At 58.9% G+C, this 19975-nt stretch overlaps 2 protein-coding genes across 2 annotated transcripts; both read right to left on the bottom strand.

Moving 5' to 3' along the window:
* Positions 1-841: 841 nt before the first annotated feature.
* OPTC (opticin) lies at positions 842-4361 on the bottom strand. The gene is made up of 6 exons (XM_037410578.1): positions 3590-4361; positions 2999-3134; positions 1865-2023; positions 1559-1761; positions 1313-1408; positions 842-1210 (listed from the first exon to the last, which is right to left on the bottom strand). The coding sequence occupies exons 1-6, from the start codon at positions 4070-4072 to the stop codon at positions 1040-1042; spliced, it is 1248 nt and encodes a 415-aa protein (XP_037266475.1). The 5' UTR covers positions 4073-4361; the 3' UTR covers positions 842-1039.
* Positions 4362-7944: 3583 nt separating this feature from the next.
* LOC119158641 (proline and arginine rich end leucine rich repeat protein) lies at positions 7945-19493 on the bottom strand. The gene is made up of 3 exons (XM_037410829.1): positions 19363-19493; positions 12021-12972; positions 7945-10184 (listed from the first exon to the last, which is right to left on the bottom strand). The coding sequence occupies exons 2-3, from the start codon at positions 12955-12957 to the stop codon at positions 10006-10008; spliced, it is 1116 nt and encodes a 371-aa protein (XP_037266726.1). The 5' UTR covers positions 12958-12972; positions 19363-19493; the 3' UTR covers positions 7945-10005.
* Positions 19494-19975: the final 482 nt, after the last annotated feature.

Here is a 19975-nt window from a genome sequence, read left to right as displayed (position 1 = left end):
TTTTCTCCAGCCGCCTCAGTTTGCCTCCCTGGGCCTGGAGGATGTGGGCTGAGCTCAGTGGTTTCAGTTCAGGATTTTGGATTCTCCAGGGATGTGTCATCCCTCTCACGGTATGCGTGTTTGTTACATGTGTATAAAAATAAAAGACGATGAATACATTATATTTAAAATATCTCACCACTGGGCAGCTCTTTTTGGGTGTTGAAAGCTGGGATGAGACAAGATATTTTAACTCCCTCCAAGTGACTCTCCCCTGCTGGACCTGGGGCCCTTTGGCTCGGAGGCTCCGCTGGTGCCCCAGGCTTTCCCTGCAGCTGAAGCAGACCCAAACCCAGGGACACCCTCCCTCTGGGCACAGCTCGTGCTAGAGACCACCCCCCCACAGGGCTAGGACAGCACCCAGTCCCAGAGCAGGGTCACGGGACTGCAGTGGGTCTGAGGTGGGGCGGTGGAGGACTCCAGTTGCCCTGTGCTGTCGTTTCCTATTGCATCCCCTTTTGGAGCACACAGGGACAGCCCAGCTGTGGCCATAGCTCCACAGACCCACCTGAAGGACCTGGGGACTGCCTGATCAGGTGGGTCAAACCTGATGTGGCCAAAGCATCACCTCTCTGGAGCAATGCAGCTCACAATCTCCTGGAAATTCTGAAAGCAAACACAGAGGGGTGCTCCCAAGGCCCCAGGAGGGAACTGGGGAAGAAGTGGGACACAAGGAAGCCCCCATCTTTGCGAACAGCATCATTCACAGTGCAGCTTCTGGGCTGGGGCTGGGTGAGGACTTTCTGCTGCTCTTGCTGTTTAGAACGTGACACTGAATGCATTTTTGAAGTCTTCATTTTATTAGAGCTGCCCATCCCCTGCGCTGGTTGCCCCAGAGCTGAGTTCACCCTACATGGAAGCTCAGCTCACACCAGGGTTAAATGCATCTGCTTTAATCCCATATTTTCCATGGGGCAGCAGGGTCCCAGGGGGTCTGGGGTAGGGGAATGGTGGGTCCAGGAACACTCGCCCTCGTTTCCCAGCGCTGGGGCCGTGGGGCTCAGAAGAAGCGGCCTGTGGGCAGGCGAGGCAGGCAGAAATAGGCGTTGGGGAAGAGGCTGAGGTTGATGGGGTTGCCATCAAGGCGGATGTCCTCCAGCGCCCTGCGGATCTGGCTGTGGTCTCGGCTGTCGCAGAACGTGTCCTCGTGCATGGTCTGGATGTTATTGTTCTGGCCAGGGAGGCAAAGGGCAAAATCAGATTCAAAGGGATGGGGAGGAGGAGGAGATGGTGAGCTCTGCTAGACACAGGTACAGACCCGGGCTTGTCTCACCTGGAGGTGCAGGGAGCGCAGGCTCTCGGGCAGGGGTGCCGGGATATAGTCCAGCTGGTTATCGGACAGATGGAGAAACTGCAGCTGCTTCAGGTCCTGCGGGAAGAGGGGAGAGGTGAACCTCCCTGCTCCCAGCCCTGCTCCGGCCCTCTGCACCGTCCCTGCTACCCCTTGGCACAGCAGGTCTGGGTTAAAGCCAGCCTGGATTCAGCCACCAGGCTGGTAGCCCCAGCACCCAGCACGCACCTGGAAAGCTTCAGGCCGGAGGCCAGTGCTGGGGATCCTGTTGAGACGGGCATCCAGCCGGACGATGCTGTGGGGCAGGTCAGGCAGCGCCGTCAGCCTGTTCTCGGGCAGGATGAGCTCCTGCAGGCTGGGCAGCCGGCGGAAGGCATCCACGTCCGCCCAGGAGATGAAATTGCTGGTCAGGTCTATTCGCTTCAGCTTCTCTGGTGGGAGAGGAGGGAGGAGATGAACAGGGACCCACGCAGAACTACTTAGTGCCCGCCATGCCCCATTGCGGAGCCTGACCCTTCCCTTGCCTGGACGTACTCAGCCCTGTGAAATCGCTGGCCCGGATCGTGCCGATGCGGTTGAAGCGGGCATAGAGGTAGGTGGTGTCTGGCGGCAGCGGTGGGATGTGCTCCAGGTCAGCATCGTCGCAATAAACAGAGATGCCAATACACAGGCAGAGCAGGCAGCTGGGCAAGCCTGGGGGTGTACAGGCAACCCTTGGCATGGCATGGCATGGCATGGCATGGCATGGCACAGCTCCCCGGCCCCCCCCCAGTACCCCAGTGTGCAGGGAGATGGGAGGATGTGCCCACCCCTGCCCACGCTGTGGGTACATGAAATCTTTAGCATCCAGAGCTGCCACGGCCCCAGCACCTTCATCAGTGAAACAGCCCAGGCCACCTCATCAGGGGAAGCGCCAGAAACTCCCAGCCAAGGGAGCTGCTAATAAATGAAGCTCCTCAGGGCCAAATACCTCCTGTGGGAGAGGGCGAGATGTAAGGTTGCCAAACACAGCAGTGTTACACCCAGAGCTCACTTGGCCCCCTTAGTTTTTCCACAGAAGGAAACAGAGCAAAGGATAACAGTTTTGCATCGAGGAAAACATCTGTCTCGGCTGGGTGAGGGTCCTGGCAAGCTGGCCAGGGGTGGCAGGAGGGGTAAAGCCATGTGTCCCCCTCCACGTGCTCCCTCTCCTCTCCCCCAGCGCCCGCGAGACACAGCATCCATTAGTGGGGGAGTTCAAAGCAGCAAGGCAACAATTTCCCTTTGCCTCCCACTTAATTTGTCCCAGTCCAGAGTGACAGAAAATGAATAAAGATATTTATCCCTCGCTACAGGATTTTAATTGTCACTAATCTAATTGCTACTCTGTCCGACTGTCACAATGCCTCTGCTCATTAAAGTGTTGCTGCTTTGCTGGAGCTCTTGTTTCCCAGAAATGTCTCGCTGCAGCCCTTCTGCCTGCTGTGTGATAATACGCACCCCCAATACCCCATCTCCTCGCTGCCCAGGCAGAGCAAATAACTGCTGCTGTCTGCTGGTGGCAAAAGGATTTGCTTCCTTTTCTCCAAAGCATCAGCCCTGCCACCCCTTGGGACACGGGGCTGCATCCCATGGGAACCAAACCCCGCTGACTGCACCTCTGCGCTGCACCCAGGGGTCCACACTCACCCTGCGCGGGGATGGGTGCTGGGTGGATGGGGCTGGCAATGGTTGGAGGTTTCAGCTCCGGGGTTTCAGCCGTGGCACCCAGATTTGGGAGAGCTGCGGGGTCCTTGGGGCGAGGAGCCAGGGTGCCGACCTCAATCTGCAAACACAGCGTGGGCCTGAGGTCTGGGGTGGCCAAGCATGTCCTCCCAGTCCCCTCCAGAGTGGGCAGCACTGGTCAAGGGGCCAAGGGCAGTTGGGTAGGTCTTATTGAAAAGCCAGCTCCTCCTTGGAGAGCTCTCCTAGCTCAGCATTTCAGAAATCCGCCTGCCTGTTTGCCCAGAGGGATGCAAGAAGCCTCATATCCTGGCTTCCTGCAGTGATGCTCTGGCCAGGAGCTGGCAGGGGACAAGGAAGCTGGCGGAGGTCGGGGTCAGGTAAAGCTTTTCCCACCACCAGCAAGAGTGGTGGAGGAGCCACCAGGGCTTGTAGGCTTGTGCCAGAGGCTGGTTCTCCAGCTGTGCCCCATCCATCCCTTGGACCGAGCCCCTTTCTCAGGACGCACCCAAGGAAGACCTGCCCTGTGTGCCGGCTGCTCTCCTGCATCCCCCTCACCTTCGGAGCAAGGTCACCGTAGTCATAGAGCTCCTCATAGTTACTCAGGTCAAGGATCTCACCGTAGTTGTCCAACGTCAGGTCATAGTTGTCCAGGTCCAGGTTTTCGTAGAGTGCAAGATCAGCTCTTGGCTTCTCTGCCTTCCTCCTTTCCTCCTTGGCTGGGACAGCCCAGGCTCCCCCCAGACACAGGCTGGTGATGGCCAGCCAGGCCAGGGTCTTCATCCTGCACCCAGCCGGGGTCACTACTCTGAGGGCAGCACTGGGGACCACAGTCCCGAGGCGCACAGGGCTCTGACAGGGCCAGCAGCGCAGGTCAGGATGGGGCCAGGTGCCCTGAAATGGTTGCAAAGTATTGAAAGCAGAGAGGGATGGGACGGCAGGACTGGCACGCTGGCTGTGGCCAGCCCCGCTCTGCAGCCGTGGTGGGGACTGTGGCCACCGTGGGGGACAAACAGCCTCCACCCCCAGCCCGAGGAGCATTATGCCGTCCCTTTTCTTTTCAACACATTTCACGCTCGGCTGGACGGCTGTGCAGGAGAGGCCCCGCGGCCATGCCGGGCTGCCCTTGCTTCCCGGCCTTCCCAGCCCCAAGGAGGCAGTGAGGGGGTCGGGAGGTGGTGGGAGGCTCAAGGTGACGGGTGAAGCTGGTCACTGGCCCAAATAAACCCATCAGCCAAGCAGAAATGACCCCAGGAGCCCTGGCACTCTGCTGCTCTCCCCTTCGGTCTTCCTCACTCCTACACCCACGTTTAGAGCCCAGGATGCTGTTTCTCAGCCTGCAGCATCCTGATCCAGCTGGTGCTGAGGGCACCAGAAGCCACAGGGACCCTGTGACCCAGCCCTGAGCACAGGGGCTGCCTGCACGGGGACACCCCTGGATCTTCAGCCCAGGCAGGGTGCATGTGGCAGCCCCGCACCCAAACCCGCCGGGGTCCATTCCCGAAGGGAGCTCACTCCCACCTGCAGCTGGCCCCGTGCATGGGTCCCCAGCACCCACCATGCACCCTCGGCTGCAGCATCGCCCACCCATCGGGCTGCACGCCCACGCGTGCACCCACGGCAGAGCAGGTGGAGGGGCGCAGCACCCAGCAGCCTCCCGCACGTCTTTCCCAAACCAAATGCAAAAGCAACAACCCACCCCAGAGTTTTTGTACCCCAGGCTGAGGATGCTGCTCCCTAATTTCTGCTGGTTTCACTCATCTCAAGCCTTTACCAGTGCAGTGAGCCCCTCGCACCCATTGCCAGCCCCTGATCCTCCCAGCCCCACAGCTCACCCCAGCCCAGTGGGGCTCTGTTTGGTGCTGCAGCAGCAGAAAGATGATGGCATGGACGTACCCCCTTTCCCCTGCTCCTTGCTGTGGGAGAGCCCCACTCCGGTCCCACGGACTGGTGCACTGGCCAGGGAAGGGCTGCTGAGCTTTTAATGCACAGAGGAGGGGGGTGGGGGGTGGCTGCAAGAGGGGCTTGGCATGGCTTCTGCTGAGGGGAGAGGCAGGATGCGGCCAATCAAGCCAGCAGCCCCCCACTGGGACCTTATATTGTCCCCAGGGGTGAGCCAGCCCCAACGGTGGCTGTCCTCCAACAGCCCTGGCTTGTGTCTGGAGCTGTGGGGGCTGGAATGGGATGGGCCAGGATGGAGCTCCCTGCCCTGCTGTCCCCATGGGCGATGGGGACACACAACTCTGGGCAGAGGGGACAGAGCCAGCTCCATCCCTGCCCTGACCAGCCCAGGTCCTGCCAAGCTAGACAGCGATTTCCAGCTGTGGCCATCCCTGGGGATGCAGAAATGGCAAAACACCAGGTGCAGCCCCCTTGCTGGTCTGGATCTCAACTGGGGGGGGACCCTGGGGCCCAGTGAGCATCCCAGCCCTGGTGAGGGTGTGGCGGGACCCACTGCCCCCCAGAGTTTGGGGGTCTACACAGGCCCACCTCAGCAGCCAGATGGCTGGTGATACTTGGCTCGTCCACCCCAACTTGCCTCCTACGGGGCTCAGTGCCACTGACCCCTCTGGACACCATCGCTTTGGAAATGTGGGGGTCGTTTGGGGGTGGGGGGACAGGTGTGGGCGTGGCAGGGGACAGCGCTGCTCCCCTCACCTAGGGTAGGATGGGAAACATCCTGCATCTCCCCCTGTGTGCATCCACATGCTCTGGGGCAAGGGGGCTGCTTGATACCCCCCATGTAGGGTTCAGCTCCCCTGCTTCATCCTCTGGGGGGGGAAAGTCATTGCCAGGGATGTGTGCTATGGGGCTGGGACACCCCAGGATGGGCAGGGTGTGCACGGCAGCCCCACGGGCTCCTCGCAGCGCTGGGCAGCCTTGTGCACACACAGCCACCCACTGCTGTAAAAATGTTCTTCTCTCTCACAGGCAGATCGCAGCCCACGCACTCACCCACCCGAGACATCACACCCATCTGCTGGTGCTTGCTGGGCAGGCAGGGACACCCTGGCAGCACCCCCACCAGTGGGCACGAGCCTTGTCCATGCACCCACAGTCCCCTGGCCCCCAGCCCCCAGCACCCGTCCTGCCAGGGCAGCCCCAGCCCCGCTCAGCATGGAGCAGTTAATCTTTGTTAAGCCCCTCATTAGGCAGCTTGGCAGCCACCGTGATGGAGGTGATGTGGCAGCTGTGGGGGGACATTACCCGGTGCCTTTGCTGCTTGGAGGGGCTGCAGGCGCCTGTCCAGGGTTGGCTGCTGAGTCCCCCCTCCCCAGGGACCTGGGGCTTTGGTTCAGCATGGCCAGAGGGGACACAGCCTTGGGATGGCACCTTCTGCCTCAGCTAGGGGGGACCAGGGGCAGCCCAGCGTGGGGGGAACTGATGCAGAGTAAAGCCTGGGATGAGGGTCCCCAGGGCAACAGGGTCCCTGGGGCAGCCGGTTTTCTGCCCTGGTGTCTGTCCTTGTCCCCCCTTCTTCCCTTGTCCCCAGAGGCAGCGGCAGTTGCACGGCATCGCCCCAAGGGTGGGGGCAAACCCTCACAGCAGGGGGGGTCCCTGCTCAGGCACCCACGGCTGGGCTGGGGGAGTCCCCATCTGCAAGGGGGCTTGATCCAAGCAGTAACTCATCCTGCTCCAAACCCCCTCTTGCTGCATTCAGCAGCCGCTCCCCAGTGGGCCCGCAGCCCCCTCCCCGGCACCGGGAAGATCATCACCCCCCATGCTGAGGAGCCCCCTTTGATGCCCACCCAAGCAGCCCCACTCTGCCCCCACTAACAAGGGGTTTCCAGCTTTCCCTGTGATCCCACAGCACGGGCGGTGAGGGGAAGGCTTCCCTCGCCGATGGATGGCCCGGGTCCTACTCCCCACGTGGCACAGTGACTGAGGAAGAAATGAGCCCCCCCCCCCCCCAATTCTTTTTCAGTGCTCAGCTCCCCCAGGAGACAGGGCTGACTTGCCCAGGGAGGCAGGCAGTGAATGCCCACCCAGGAGTGCATGATTCACACCCCAATGACAAAATACAGCGATTTTCTTCTCCGGCACAAAACCAGAAGGGGAGCTCGCTCTGCGCACACACACGCACACGCATCGCCTCCTGCCAGCGTGCACGCTCCCGTGAGCAGCCCCACGCCGCAGCCCATGCGTTCGCACCCGCGCCCACAGCCGTCCTCCCTCTCCGCTCATGATTCACGTGGGGAGGGAGAACAGCAGCGAGAGGAGATTTTGGAAGCTGCAGCGACGGGCAGAAGGAGAAGTCGCTGCCTACACCCATTCTGCTGGTGTGAAAACACGCGCGCACCCAGCACGGCCGCAGCCCTGGGGATGGACCTGGGTGCGTTGGTGGGGGTGGGAGACTCGCCTTCCCCTCCAGCTGCCCCATGCATGCCCCGTGCGAGCCCTGAGGCTGCTCCGTGCTGCTCCCCAGGGGCAAACTCACCCTGGGGACATTCATCCACCTTCCCCGGGCGCATGGAGGTGACGCGGGGGCAGCTCAGCCCAAGTTCACGCAGCCGTTGGCTTCTCCCAGCTGGCTCGCAGGGACAATAACACCCATCAGCTGCAGCCACAGCCCTGGGAGCTGCAGCTCAGGTCAGGCTTTCTTAATTAGCAGCGGTGCTCATTAAGACAGGCACATGCTCCATAGGGCTGCCCGCCGCTGCTCTGCAGGCATGCCTGCTGCTTTGACACTGGTGCTGCTTTGCCAGCTCAGCCCAACCCCAGTTCAAACCAGGGCACGCCACAAACAACCCCTGAGCCTGCCAGCCCGCCGCTGCGGGGACCCCCGGGGTCTCCTGACCTCCAGCTGTTGGGAAAGTTGGCCTGGAGGAAATGTGGCTCTGAATGAAGCAGCAGCTGCAGCGCAGTGAGGAAGATGAAGATGGATCAGGGGGAGGCAGGTCCGACTGCAGCTCTGGGTCCCTTGTGAATCATTTTATTTTCACTGCTGTGGAGAGTAGGAGTGAAAATACCATTAAGTTGAAATCAGTTGAGAACTACATATGTTTCTAGATATATCTGTACAGTCTACCAGTATATATACACATTATATATAAATATATACATAGGGTCTCCGGGTTTAAGGTTGAAACCTGTTGAACCCAATAAAGCCCACTGGAGGAAGATTTGGAGAAGGGACTTTTTATCATAAGAAAACAAGCCTGAATTAGCACAGGGGTTTAATGAACCTTCCAGCACTGGAAAGCGGGGAGCACCCAGCCCATAGGGTCACCGCTGTGTCCCCAGGCTGCCGGGAGCATCGCTATCCCATTCCCAGGGAGCAGGGCACGGTGCCTGACCATGCCCATCTCGGAGAAGGGTCAGTTTTGGTGGCTGAACGCAAAGGAGGTAATGGGTGGTTTCTTTGGTTTAGTGCTTTAATGTTTATTTGAGTTATTTGGTTGTTTGGGGTTTTTTTTTTTCCCCTCTAATGCTCAGCCTTAAATCTAAATCCTGAGAATCAGGAAGAAAAAAATGAGAATAACCCCCCCTAAACCCGGACACCCTATATATGCAGGTACAGCTATCAGAGAGGGAAGTGATACATGTGAAAACAGGGAGAAGGGGGGATAAAAAATAGCTTTTCCAAAAGAGTAATTCTTCGCTTTTCTTTTTTCTTTCCTTTTCTCTAAAAAAAAAGGCAAACCCAGTCATGTGTGCTTGGTTCAAGAAAGCACCCGAGAATAAAATTTCTAGGAGGTGGGAGTCAAGGCAGGAGGACAGAGGGACGGAGAGCACAGTGGAGATCTCACGGGTCAAGCCAGCCCCAGCAGAGCCCAGGTTTACACCCACATCAGGATCTGGCCCCAGATACCTAAATACGGGGGCGAGCATCCCACTGGCATCGCTGCCAAGGCTGCTGGCATGGGGGTCCCGCAGGCTTGGGGTCCTGCCTGCAGCGGGGAGGGCAGGGTGTGCTGGGAGCAGTGGAGTGCGGCCGATGCATTGAGCCCTGCATCTCCCGTCACAGGGCAGGGGGAGGATGCGGGATGCTGGGATGGGGACCACGGACTGATGCTGCTGGGGGATGGGGGAGCTTGGGAGGGGTGAAAGTCAGGGAGGGGGCTGGTCTTGCAAAGGAGGGTGCCTGACGTATGGCTGTGGGGAAGGTGCAACCCACACAGGGCACAGGAGAGCCCAGCTCCGGCCGCAGGGGCTGGACACCCTCCCCGCTCCCTCCTGCCAAATTCACACCACCGTGAGGGAATAAGCCCCTCGGCCTCCAGAGCGATGCGGAGCTAAGGCTAAAGCCCCCCGGGAGGGTCCAGGCGGGAGGAGCGTGTCCCTCACCCAGGTCCCTAGGACATGACTCTGGCCATGAGGTGCCGTCGCCTGTCCCAGCCACCCTCCTGCACACATCCTGCTCCCCCAGCCACCCGCTGCCGCTACGCATCGCCCTGCACCCCAAGGCTGCGGGGTGGCCATCTGCACCCTTGGCATGCCAGCCCAGGACATCCCTGCTCCACCTCCATCACAGGGGATTATTCCCTAAGGACATCACGGGCTCTCTGGGTGCAACCACCTGGAGCAATGATGTGACCCAAGTCCTGCAGCGAGGTGGCCCCTGGGCTCCCTCATTAGCTCCATCCAGAGATGCTTGTGGCTGGGACCGAATCCAACCTCCTGAAACTCTGCTGGGTGGAAGGGGAGAGGCAGAGACAGCTCCAGGGCTGGCCTGGATGAGGGCAGGGAAGGCAGAGCCCACAGGCAGGGAACTGGGGTGAGCATGGCTGCTCCCCCCAGGCTAGTGCTGCAACCTGGGATGGCTGCTGTGATGTGGTGCTGTCCTGCAGACAGTGGTCCCCAAGGATGCACATGCCACGTGTGTCCACGGCTGCTGCAGAGGAGGAAAAGGGGGAGAGAGGGATGGAGGTGAGGTGTGAGCAGGGGGAGAGGGAAGCAAAGAGGGTCCCACGTGTCAAACACTGATGGGGGTCAAGTCTCTGTGCAAAGCCAAGTCCTGGGAGAGGCACGCTCTAGAAAACCACGGACTGCAGGAGGCGGAAACACATCATCAGGTCCAAAGGGATGGGGGGTTTCAGGAGGTTCCCGTCCAGCCGCAGGTACCGGAGCCGGGGCACGCTGTCCAGGTCGGAGGGGGAAAAGTCCTGGATGGACATCAGCGAGGTGGGGCAGATCTGCGTCCCATTGATCTCTGCAGGGAGGGGAGGACAAGCGGCGTGCAGGTTAGAGGACGGGGAAGGCAGAAAGGGATGCTTGAGACCCCCCCTCCCTGCCTGCCTGTCTGTTGAACCCCAAAATGGGGTTGCTTTGCCACTGAGGGGAGGAATCCCCAGCCTCTTCCAGCTAGACAGAGCAGCCCCAGTGAGAGGAAAATCTTGGTTTTGATCAGAAATGAAGTAGGTCACGTTCAGCCAAAACACGGTGAGGGATGCAGTGTCATTCGAAAGAGAAAAGGGAACATTTTCAAAGATGAAACCTGCCGACCCAGCCCTAAGCCTTCAAAGAAACATCAAGGAAACATGCTCCAGCACCGTTACGCTGGAGATAACGTCAGTAACCAGCTCGTAGCTCACTTCTGGAGTTCCACGTGTTTCTCCCCACCCCAGGGCCTGCATTACCGAGAATAAACCTGAGGATTCTGATGTTGTTACCCAAAGCAGGGACTGAAACCTTACAAAAGCTGGGTGCAATAGGCAAAGGGAAAGCTGGGGCATGATGCGCACGGCCAGGGGAGCATCCCTCCATGGAAAGCCCTTAGCAGGGCGTGGGTACCCATGCCTGTGAAGCCAGCAGCAGTCACCATTGTCACCCCAAGGTCCCTCTTGGCTCCAGTTTGTTGGTGTTTAAATAAAATGCAGGTTAGCCAGCGTTTGAACCAGGCATTAATCACTGCATCATTATTCCCTGGGAGCCGACTCTGGCGATGCCCTGAGAGAAGGGACGTGGCTTGGTGAGGGTTTTGTCCCCCTCCCTGGCATCGTGACCCACAACACTGTTAAGGCTTGCCTGCAAGGAGCAGCTTTCTTGCTCGTCCCTTCCTGGCTCATGCTCAGTGCCATGTCTGGGCAGGAGCTGGGATTTTACACCCCCTCTTCAGCCCCCGATCGCTTTTGCAGATAAAGCCACACACCAGCACTGCACGATCAATACCGCAGCGTGCAAGTGTTTGTGTCACACACCCCTTGTGGGGACCAGCGGTTGCTTCACAGGTGAGTAATGCCCTGGGTGGGTCCTGCAGCCCCCATACCCCCCACCACAGCCAGAAATAGGGGAGCCCAGCGTGCTTTTCCCAGAGCACATGGAGGGTTTCTGGCAGGAGCGCCGCATTCTTGCTTCCCCGTGGATAGCAAGGACAGCAGGTTGCTGGACCTCTAATAGCAGAAACATCTGGAGTGACCAAGAATGGGTCCCTGTCTTCTTCTCGAATGTGCGAGCTGTGTTTACACGTTTCACAGGCCAGCACCTCTCCCCTGAAATTGCAGCACTCTGCCTGGAATGGTGTGAAACTGCCCCAGTTGGTTTGCCAAGGCAACCTCCATCACAGCCTTGTTCTTCTCCCTGTTCCTTCCCCTGTGAGGCTCAGCTCAAGAGCTGAGCTGGGTTATTTCTAACCATCTTGCCTGCGTTCTTGGCATCTGTTCTTAAAATATGTGCACAGACTCTCCCTTTTCAATGGCCCTATCTCTGAGCCCGGCTGGGGAAGGAACTATTTGGATGGCAGGTGGCCCCAAAGAAGAGCTGCCCATGACAACCGACAAGAAAAGCCCTGCAGCACCAGGGGGATTTTAGCTCTGCTCCTCAGCTGAGATGTGAGCCATCCTTCCCCACACACAAATTCATCCCCCTGACAGCCTTCTTCACCTACAAGGAGCTCCCAGCTCATCTCACCGCTGCATTTCCCTTTGAAGGGTTCACATCCCACTGGGCAAAAAACGACCTTTTCCAACAAAACACCACCCTCACGCCTGTCTGCTCCCCGCCACCCCAAGACCTCCCCCCAGCCTCCCAACCGGGCAGTGGAACTCACTTTCAATGGAGTTATTATTCAGGTAGAGGTGCTCCAGCTTGGGGCTGATGAAAGGAACGTTGGTGAGCTTGTTGTGGGCCAGGTGCAACACCAGCAAGTTGGTGAGGTTGAAGGAGTTCTTGGGGAGCCCCTTGTCAGAGATTTGGTTGTAGTTGAGCCGGATGAACGCCAGGTTGGGGAACTCCTTGAAGTAGTCACTGGGGATGTCCTCAATGTTGTTCCTGTCCAGGAAGAGCTGATGGATGGCATTGGGTACCCCGGGGGGCATTTTCCTCAGGATGTTGTGGGCGAGGTTGAGTTGCATGAGGTTCTTGAGTCCCTTGAAGGTGTTTTTGTTGAAGACCCCATCGCTTAGCTTGTTGTGGTGCAGATCCAAGAGCACCAGGTTCTCCAGCTTGTTGAAGACCCCAGCAGGGATTTTGGAGATCTGGTTCCTGCTCAGGCGCAGCTGCTCCAGGTTGGGTGGCAGGAAGGAAGGGACCTCCTTGAGCTGGTTCTTCTCCATGTAGAGGAAGATGAGGTTTTCCAGCTTCTCCAGAACACGCCTGTCCACCTTCCGGATGCGATTGTTGTCTAGGTTGACCCATTTCAGCTCTGTGGCATTCCTGAAGGACTCCTCTGGGAGGTCATCGATGAAGTTGTTCTGGAGGTAGAGGTAGTGGATGCGGGACGGGATGATGGGGACCTTCCGCAGGTTGCGGCTGTCACAGTAGAGGGCAGAGGGGAAGTCTGGAGGGCAGTAGCATTCCCGGGGGCAGTCCGGGAAGATGGAAGGGGGACCCGGTGGTAGGGGCGGAGGCAGCTCTGTGGGCTCAACAGGCTCAATGAACTCAGGAGGCGGGCGGGTGGGTTTCCGGGGAGGCTTCCTCCGCTGCCCGCTCACCTCTGAGATCAGCACAAGAACAAGCGGGAGAAGCAATCTGAAGGCCACCTTCATGGTCCAGATGTTTGCCTGAGGGAGGCAACAAGAAGAGCTGGGTTAGGATGTGCCTGATTTAGGTACCGCCTCATCTCCCATCTCCCCCATCACTGACAGGCAGGAATTTACCCCATGTCCCTGCCAGCAAGCTGCTGTTATCCCTCCTTCCCCTTGGATGTTATCTTTAAATCCAACCCCTCTCTAGAGCATGAGTCACTGAGGTCCCCTCTCTCTGGTTCAGTGTTACGCCAAGGGGGTGGTGGAGGTTCATTTGTCTGGGAGTTTTCTGGGGACCATGACACCTCCAGCACTGCCCTGCAGAGCCTGGACCCACCGGGACCCCAACACCACTGTGCCCTCTCCCTGAAGGATGGATTGCCCCTTCAGAGACCTTGATGGATTAGGCTTAATTTTGCACTTGAGCCAAAAAAATCAATGATTCAGTAGCAAATTGGCTGAGCAACAGTATCGGGAAGCCAGCGGCAGTTGGCAGGGCAGCAAAGAGGACAGCCCATTTGCAAGGCCGTGTGATAAAAAGGGCATTTGCAAGATTATGCATGGGCAATACCGAATGTTTATGGCTATATGGCTCCTCGTGCTGCCCAGATAACCGATCCATCACCTCCAGCCCCACTGCACTGGGCTGAGCTGCTGATTTGGGGAGAGTCCCAGTAGAAGTGGGAGACCTGGAGGGCTCAGGAGAGGTCTCTGCTTGCCCCTAGCTAGAGTGTTTCTCCTGGACACCAGCCCAACACCTTACACACACCACCTCTCCCTCTTCTCTGGGTTGTTATCACCCGTGAAGGCTGCCTGTCTCATCTCTGCCCTCCCTGCTGCTGCCTGGAACAGCAGCCGTCCTCCTTCAGAGAGTGTTGCTGGTAACTCTCCAGCTGATGTCTTGGAGGATGGAGGGATCCAGCTTGTTGCAGACAAGCTCCCCAGAAAGCCCGGTGCAGAAGGTGCTTTGGATGCTCTGACACTCCCCGGGGCCAGCTGGAGCAGCCCAGGCTGTGGGCTTCCTGGGCAGATACCTGAGGGTGTTCGCCAGGCTTTTCCCGGCGGCATTTGTCACCCCAGCAGGAACAGAGCCGAGCTGCAGGCACAGCGAGGCAGATGGAGGAGCTCGGCAGAGGCAGGGTGGGAAAGAGAATCAAGTGAGATGAGACAGGGAAGAAGACAGGGAGGAAGATGAGGAGACTCAGAGGAAGATGCATCTCCTGGGGAAACAGTATCTGCTGTGGGAGCTGGCACTGCTGGGACTGGAGTGTGGGGCAGGAACCTTTGGTGATGGATGTTGGAGAGAAATTGAGCTCTCCCAGCTCATTGCTCTCTCCCACACAACAGGACGGAGCGGAGCTTGCGGTGCTGGCACGGCCGCAGGGGCCAGGGCATCGGCACAGCGGGCACAGCCACCCCGCTCAGCTCAGCACCCCGGCTGAGCCGGGCACATGGTGTTTGCCTTCAGGCAGCAGCAGGGAAACGTCCCCAGCCCCCACCTGAGCAGCAAGCAGCACGAACCCACACTGCTGGGGTAGCCCCCCGCCACATCAACCCCCTTTTCCTTACACTTCTCACCAGGGTCCACATCCCACCCTGGGATGCTCTGCGGGCCCCTCAATGGGCCACCGCTCCCTTTGAAGCCATCCCACGCATTCCTGGGGCTCCAAGTAATTGACTTTCTCCAAGAAAAGATCCTGTTCTCGTCCCCCCCCTCCAGGCCCAGGCTGTTACTTTCCTTTTTGTCTCGCCCTGCTCCCATCTGGCTCTGTTTAACCCTACGAGCCTCTCATGCCTGCTGTTTTCAATCAGAGCTCTGGCATCTCACTGGGGGAAGGGAGGAACAGGGAAAAGCGACGGGGTCCAAATGCTGCCAGATACTCAGCTCAGCAGTGCTGCAGCAAGTCCCCATCGGGGATGTACGTGCGTGCTTCTGTGTTGTAAGAGTTCAGATTCAATGGTGAGCTGCAGAGAACGGGCAAATTCGTGACAGGGAGCTGCTGTACGTGCAGTCCCCTTCTTGGCCTCACAACACCCCACGCCTTTCGCAGCCACGTCTCCCCCTGCACATGGATCTCCCCCCCAACCTTGTCCCAGACCTTGCCATGAGATTTTGTCTGGGCTCCAAAGCACAGACCTGGATTTTAACGCCCACAACGCCCAGGGAGGCGGCAGGGGCTGAGGTCTGCAGCTGGCCCCTCGCAGAGGGGAGGAGGCAGCTGGGACACGATATTCCAGCCAGCACACGCTGCGGTCCGAGTGTTTGGCTCCCTCCGCTCGCAGGGAAACGATCAGCTTGGGCCACCCGGCCGCTGCCCTGGGCAATGTCACATGGAGGGTGGGGGACAGGGCAGAGCTGTCACCCCATTGGGCTGGGGAGCTGTCTGAGCTCTCAGCCCTTCCAGGAACGACCTGACCCTGCACAGCCTGCGCCAGCCCCTCCGCATGAGGCTCCAACACTGCAGATGTTTAGAGACTCGGCGTATAGCAGAAATAGTCAGCGAGCCAGAAATTCAGGCTGGAGAGCAGCAGCATCATGTGGCATTTGTCAGCACAGAAGGAAAGTGTCAGGAGGCAGATGCAGCCCCTTTTATCCACTGTACCACCTGCAACCTGCTGGCATGTCCCCATGGGACTGCCACAGCCCCTCTGTCCATCGCAGCCAGGCAGGGCCAGCACTGCCATGACCCTTCCCCACCACCCATCCCCACCAGCCTCTCCCTGCAAAGCTGCAGCTCCCCGCGGAGGCTCTGCCCGGGGAAAGCAGGACCCACTTCCAAACAATCTGCAGGAAACCAGCTCACAGCCCGTGGTCCCCACAACAGCCCTTCATCCAGAATAATGGGGATGCAACGAGCCTGAGGCCACCACAAGCTTTACAATTGCCTCCAACATGCTGGAAGGTTCAAAGCCAGCTCTCCCTGGACCCGCCACAGTCAGCAGTCTGTTCTCCATCCAGTTTCATGCAGTTGAATTTACTGGCACGAATGCAAGAAACTGAATTTCCAAATCCCACACCCTGATTCTACATGGGCACCAGCTGTCAAATCCGTGGCCAGAGCCACAGCAAAGCGCCTGCTCTGCAAATGCCTCGACCTTTCTCACCACTCCCTGACGGACAGGACAGCTCGGATCCCGGGTACCCACAAGGAATCCATGCAACTGGAATAAAGTTAAATCATGAAGCAATGAATGCATTCAGGAAACCAACCGCCTGGTGGGCAGAAAAGGCTCGATTCACGGACAAAAGCAATTCTGACACCTCCTGAGCTGCGGGCTGGGCCAGCCAGCTTGGCCTGGGTGCGGGATGAAGGCACCCAACAGATGCCAGCCCAGAGTTTTTCCCAGAATGAGACAGCTGCTCCCTCAGTCATCCCATTACAACTGACAAAAATTCAGCACCACAGCTGGAAATTCCAGCCCCAAATGCCACTGGTGTTTGCTTTCCAAATAGTTTATCATTCTGCATCTCACTAACCCACAGCTCCCAAGCAGTGCTCGCTGTCAGCCCAGCGACTGGTGCCAAGGGCAGGCAAAAATCACAACCTCCAAGGCAAGAGTGAGCATGCAAAGGTCACAGGGGGATTTGTCATGGGCAGAAGTCCCAACGCTCTCCCTCGGGTGCCTCCTGCCCTCCCCATCTCTTCTTGCAGCCGTTTGACATGCAGAGACCAGCAGCTGGCTCTGGCCAGCTAGCACCGATATATCCGGGACCCCCGCGCATGTCAAGGGGCTGGGAGGGATAAAAGGAGCTTTTAACACCAGGAGGAGAGGGGAAAGCTGAGATGGCTGGACCAGGGATCCTTTCCAGCCCATTGCCCATAGCCCTGCTAGCTCCCTTCTCAGCTTTCCCGCTGGGACCCCCACTTCCCATCATCCCTGCAGCCCCCCAGGCTGGAAAATGCTCCCACCCAGCCTGGGAACCCGCACATTGGAGCAAACCAAGGAGGGCAAGCTAAAAATAACCGAAAGGAGCCAGCAAAGCTCCCTCGTCAGCCTCCTTCGCATCCAACCACTGCAACAGCTTGTTCGTGTCTCTGCAAGAGTCTGGGTCGGATCAGCTGTGACCGAAACAGGGAGCTCTTTATCCAGCTGCGCCGGAGAGCTGGGAACGGCGGAAAAGGGCTAAATTCAGTGCAAGCCTGTCCTCCGAGGGGAGGGCAGACACGCCGTCACCCAGGCGTCCCCAGGGTCCCCTGGGGAGCAGAGCCTTGATGCAATGACCTGCTCTTGTCGCCCTTTCCCAGCCCTTTCCCAGCGAGGCAGAGGCGCTGGGGCTGGCACAGCACCGGGGTGGCCGCAGGGGCTCAGCCCCACTGCAGCGCTTCTTGCAGGGATAGTGCTGTGTCCGGGCAGGGGGTGGGTGTCTCAGGAGACCCTGATAGAGAGCAGCTCAGACACGCTCCTAGGCTCTCAAGCAACACTTTTGGGTCAGCCCGAGGACTGGGAGACGTGGGGACAGCAGAGCATGCCTCCCGCATCCCTCTGCGTGCCAGCAGCATTTCCTCACTGTACTACAGTCACCAGACTCATTGCGAAAAGCTCGTTTGTGTTCACTGCTCCCTCCAGCAACCTCCTCCCGCAGCAGAGTCCATGGGAAGGCAGCCTTGGAAGAAAACACCTTTCTTCTGCCTTCTCTGTGTCAGCAATTCCTCCCTCCTTCTCCTTCTCCCTCACTGCATGTCCCGACCCTTCCCAGGGCTGCTCCTGGCTCAGCCCGCCCGCAGATCTCTCTGCCACACACAGTGGAACTGGCTGGGCACAGACAAAAGCAAAATGTGGGAGAAAATATTGCCAAAGCGACTTCAGCCTACCCCCGTGCCTGCCCCCCACGCACACCCTGCTCCCCTCCAAGCCGATACCTTGCCTTGGTCCCCCCAGCTCTGCTTTCTCTAAGGGTGGGAAACCGCTCTGATGGCTCATCCCTGCCTTCCAGCTGCTTCCCGAGGGCAGAGGAAACTTCCCACAGCTACATTTTTGTCTCTTCCCAGGTGAAAACACTCAGCCTCTCGCCCTCCCCCTTCCCCAGGGGAGCAGGGACACCCAGCACCCTGCGTTTCTGCTCCGCGCTGCCTGTCCCGGGCTGGCCAAGGAAAGGGTGCTTCCCGGGAAGCATCGCAGGATGCCGCCGGCTGAGCACCACATAAGGCAGGCCCTCCATCGCAGGCTCCCAGGAAAGTTTCCAAGCTCTCATGTGCGACATGCTTTGCATTCAGCTGCCAAGGGGATGAATTTCCACTTTCTGCCCAGTAGATGCTTTTCCTAAAATTTTAAAACAGGCGGGGAAGGGCAGGTTTGGGATGAGCCTCTTTCACACAACAAAACCCTTTCCCCAGGACTTCAGCGAACATCGCTGCCCTGTTGCTTTCTCCCATCATCTGCCGGAGCAGAGACAAAGAGCCGGCTCCAGACAGGACCCACACGGCAGCAATCCAGGCAGTGGGGTGCAGGAGGGGGGTGCAGGAGGGGGCTGCACCTCTCTGCCTGCCTGGAGCCGGGCTGGCTCACATCTCTGATGGAGGCAGCAGAAGTGGTGTTACATGCCCTGGGAAGGGTCTGTGTGATCCAGGCAGGGCAGGAGGTAAGGGCTTTCCCACCTACATTTTAGGCAGAAAACCAGCTTGCTGGAAAGTGCCCCTGCAGCACTGGGGTGCTGCTTGGCTGCTCCCTCTCCCCTCAATCCCCCACACAGGGCAGGGAACCCCCTGCTCCCCGCTCCGGCATGGGGGCGAGGGGCTGCACGCAGCCCCTGTCCCACAGGAGCTGGACCCCCCAGCCCCCCCCCCGGCTGTTTCCCCAGCCCCATTTGATGGACCTTATGCTGAGCACAGTGTTACCGGAGGCTCCCTGGTAGCAGTCCTAGCTCCAGAGGTGTCTGCTCCCCTCTCAGCCTCTCCCCGCTCCTTGCACGCTTTCCCTGCTGCTTTCCAAGGCAGGGGGCTGTCCTGGGCATGACTGGGGTTGTGCACCCCCCCTCCGACACCCCCAGCTCTGCCCCCCTGGCTGCAGAGCCAGAGCCGAGCGTGCAAGGGGTTGTGAGCGTGTAAGAGCACAGGTTGGAGGGGGGGCACACACAAGGGGGCCCTTGCTTACCCCCACAGAAAGCGCCTGGCAGCAGCTGCGGTACTATCACACACAGGACTTTCTTCTGACTTTGCAGCCTCAAGTTCCCCCACCACACCCCCCAGCCTGCCCCATGCTGAGAAAAACTCTTGCAACAAGAGGAAAGGGAAGGAACAAAGACTCCAGCTGCTGAAGAACAGGAGAAGAAAAAAAAAAAAAACAACAAGAGGAGAAGGGGAAAAAAAGGAAGAGCAGATGCTGCTTTGCATGTAAGGGAGGCTGGAGAGGGCAGGAGCATCATGGACCAGTGCAGTGTCCTGAAGGCGAGAAGAGCCTGGGGGAAAGCACCTGCCCACAGCTTACCTGTGTGCACCTCTCCCTCCTCCTGCCTCTTATTAATCCCCAAGACAAGTTTCTCTCTGGCTGTCTCCCTCCTCCTCCTCCTCCTCCTCCACCTCCTCCTCCTCCTCTCGGCACCACCAGGAGCCTGGGCCGAGCGCGGGGGTTTTGTTCCTGGGATCCGCTGGCCGTGGGTGGGTGGGAGCCGTGGGTGGGTGGGAGCAGGCGGAGGGCTGGGACGAAGGCACGATGACAACAATAACGTCTTTATCTGGCAGCCAAGCGCTGCGGGCTCCGCCGCGCACACATGGCCTGCCTGCCGGAGGGCTGGCGTTTAATAACAATTCCTTCTGCTGCGGAGGCTGCTCAGAGCCCGTGTTTAAAAACAAAGCTAATTAATAATTTAAATAAGTCCTTCCCTTGCCACGGCCCCTGTTTTCCAGAAGCGTGTGTTTGGGATGGTGCTTTCCAACCACGGGGGCTTGGCGTGTGGCATCAGACAGCCTGTCCCCAGGGCTGTCCCCCCCGGGTCGCCCCCCCTGCTCCACAGAGTGACTTCCAGCTGCCCCCCACCCCGCTGAAGGGACCCAGCCCTGAGCTGGGGTCTCTGCTCCTGCCTGGCAGATGGCACCCCGTC

This window comes from Falco rusticolus, chromosome 17 (genome assembly GCF_015220075.1).
Source record: "Falco rusticolus isolate bFalRus1 chromosome 17, bFalRus1.pri, whole genome shotgun sequence".
Lineage (NCBI taxonomy): Eukaryota > Metazoa > Chordata > Aves > Falconiformes > Falconidae > Falco > Falco rusticolus.
The sequence above is the reverse complement of the archived record's forward strand: the minus strand, read 5'-3'. Positions and strand labels throughout refer to the sequence as shown.

Coding starts and splice junctions, on each gene's coding strand:
- LOC119158641 (XM_037410829.1), bottom strand. CDS start 12,957: ATGAAGGTGGCCTTCAGATTGCTTCTCCCGCTTGTTCTTGTGCTGATC. Junction 10,185..12,020: donor GAATAATAACTCCATTGAAA/GTGAGTTCCACT, acceptor CCCTCCCTGCAG/AGATCAATGGGACGCAGATC.
- OPTC (XM_037410578.1), bottom strand. CDS start 4,072: ATGCTCCTCGGGCTGGGGGTGGAGGCTGTTTGTCCCCCACGGTGGCCA. Junction 2,024..2,998: donor AGCACCCATCCCCGCGCAGG/GTGAGTGTGGAC, acceptor GTACACCCCCAG/GCTTGCCCAGCTGCCTGCTC. Junction 1,762..1,864: donor CAGCGATTTCACAGGGCTGA/GTACGTCCAGGC, acceptor CTCTCCCACCAG/AGAAGCTGAAGCGAATAGAC.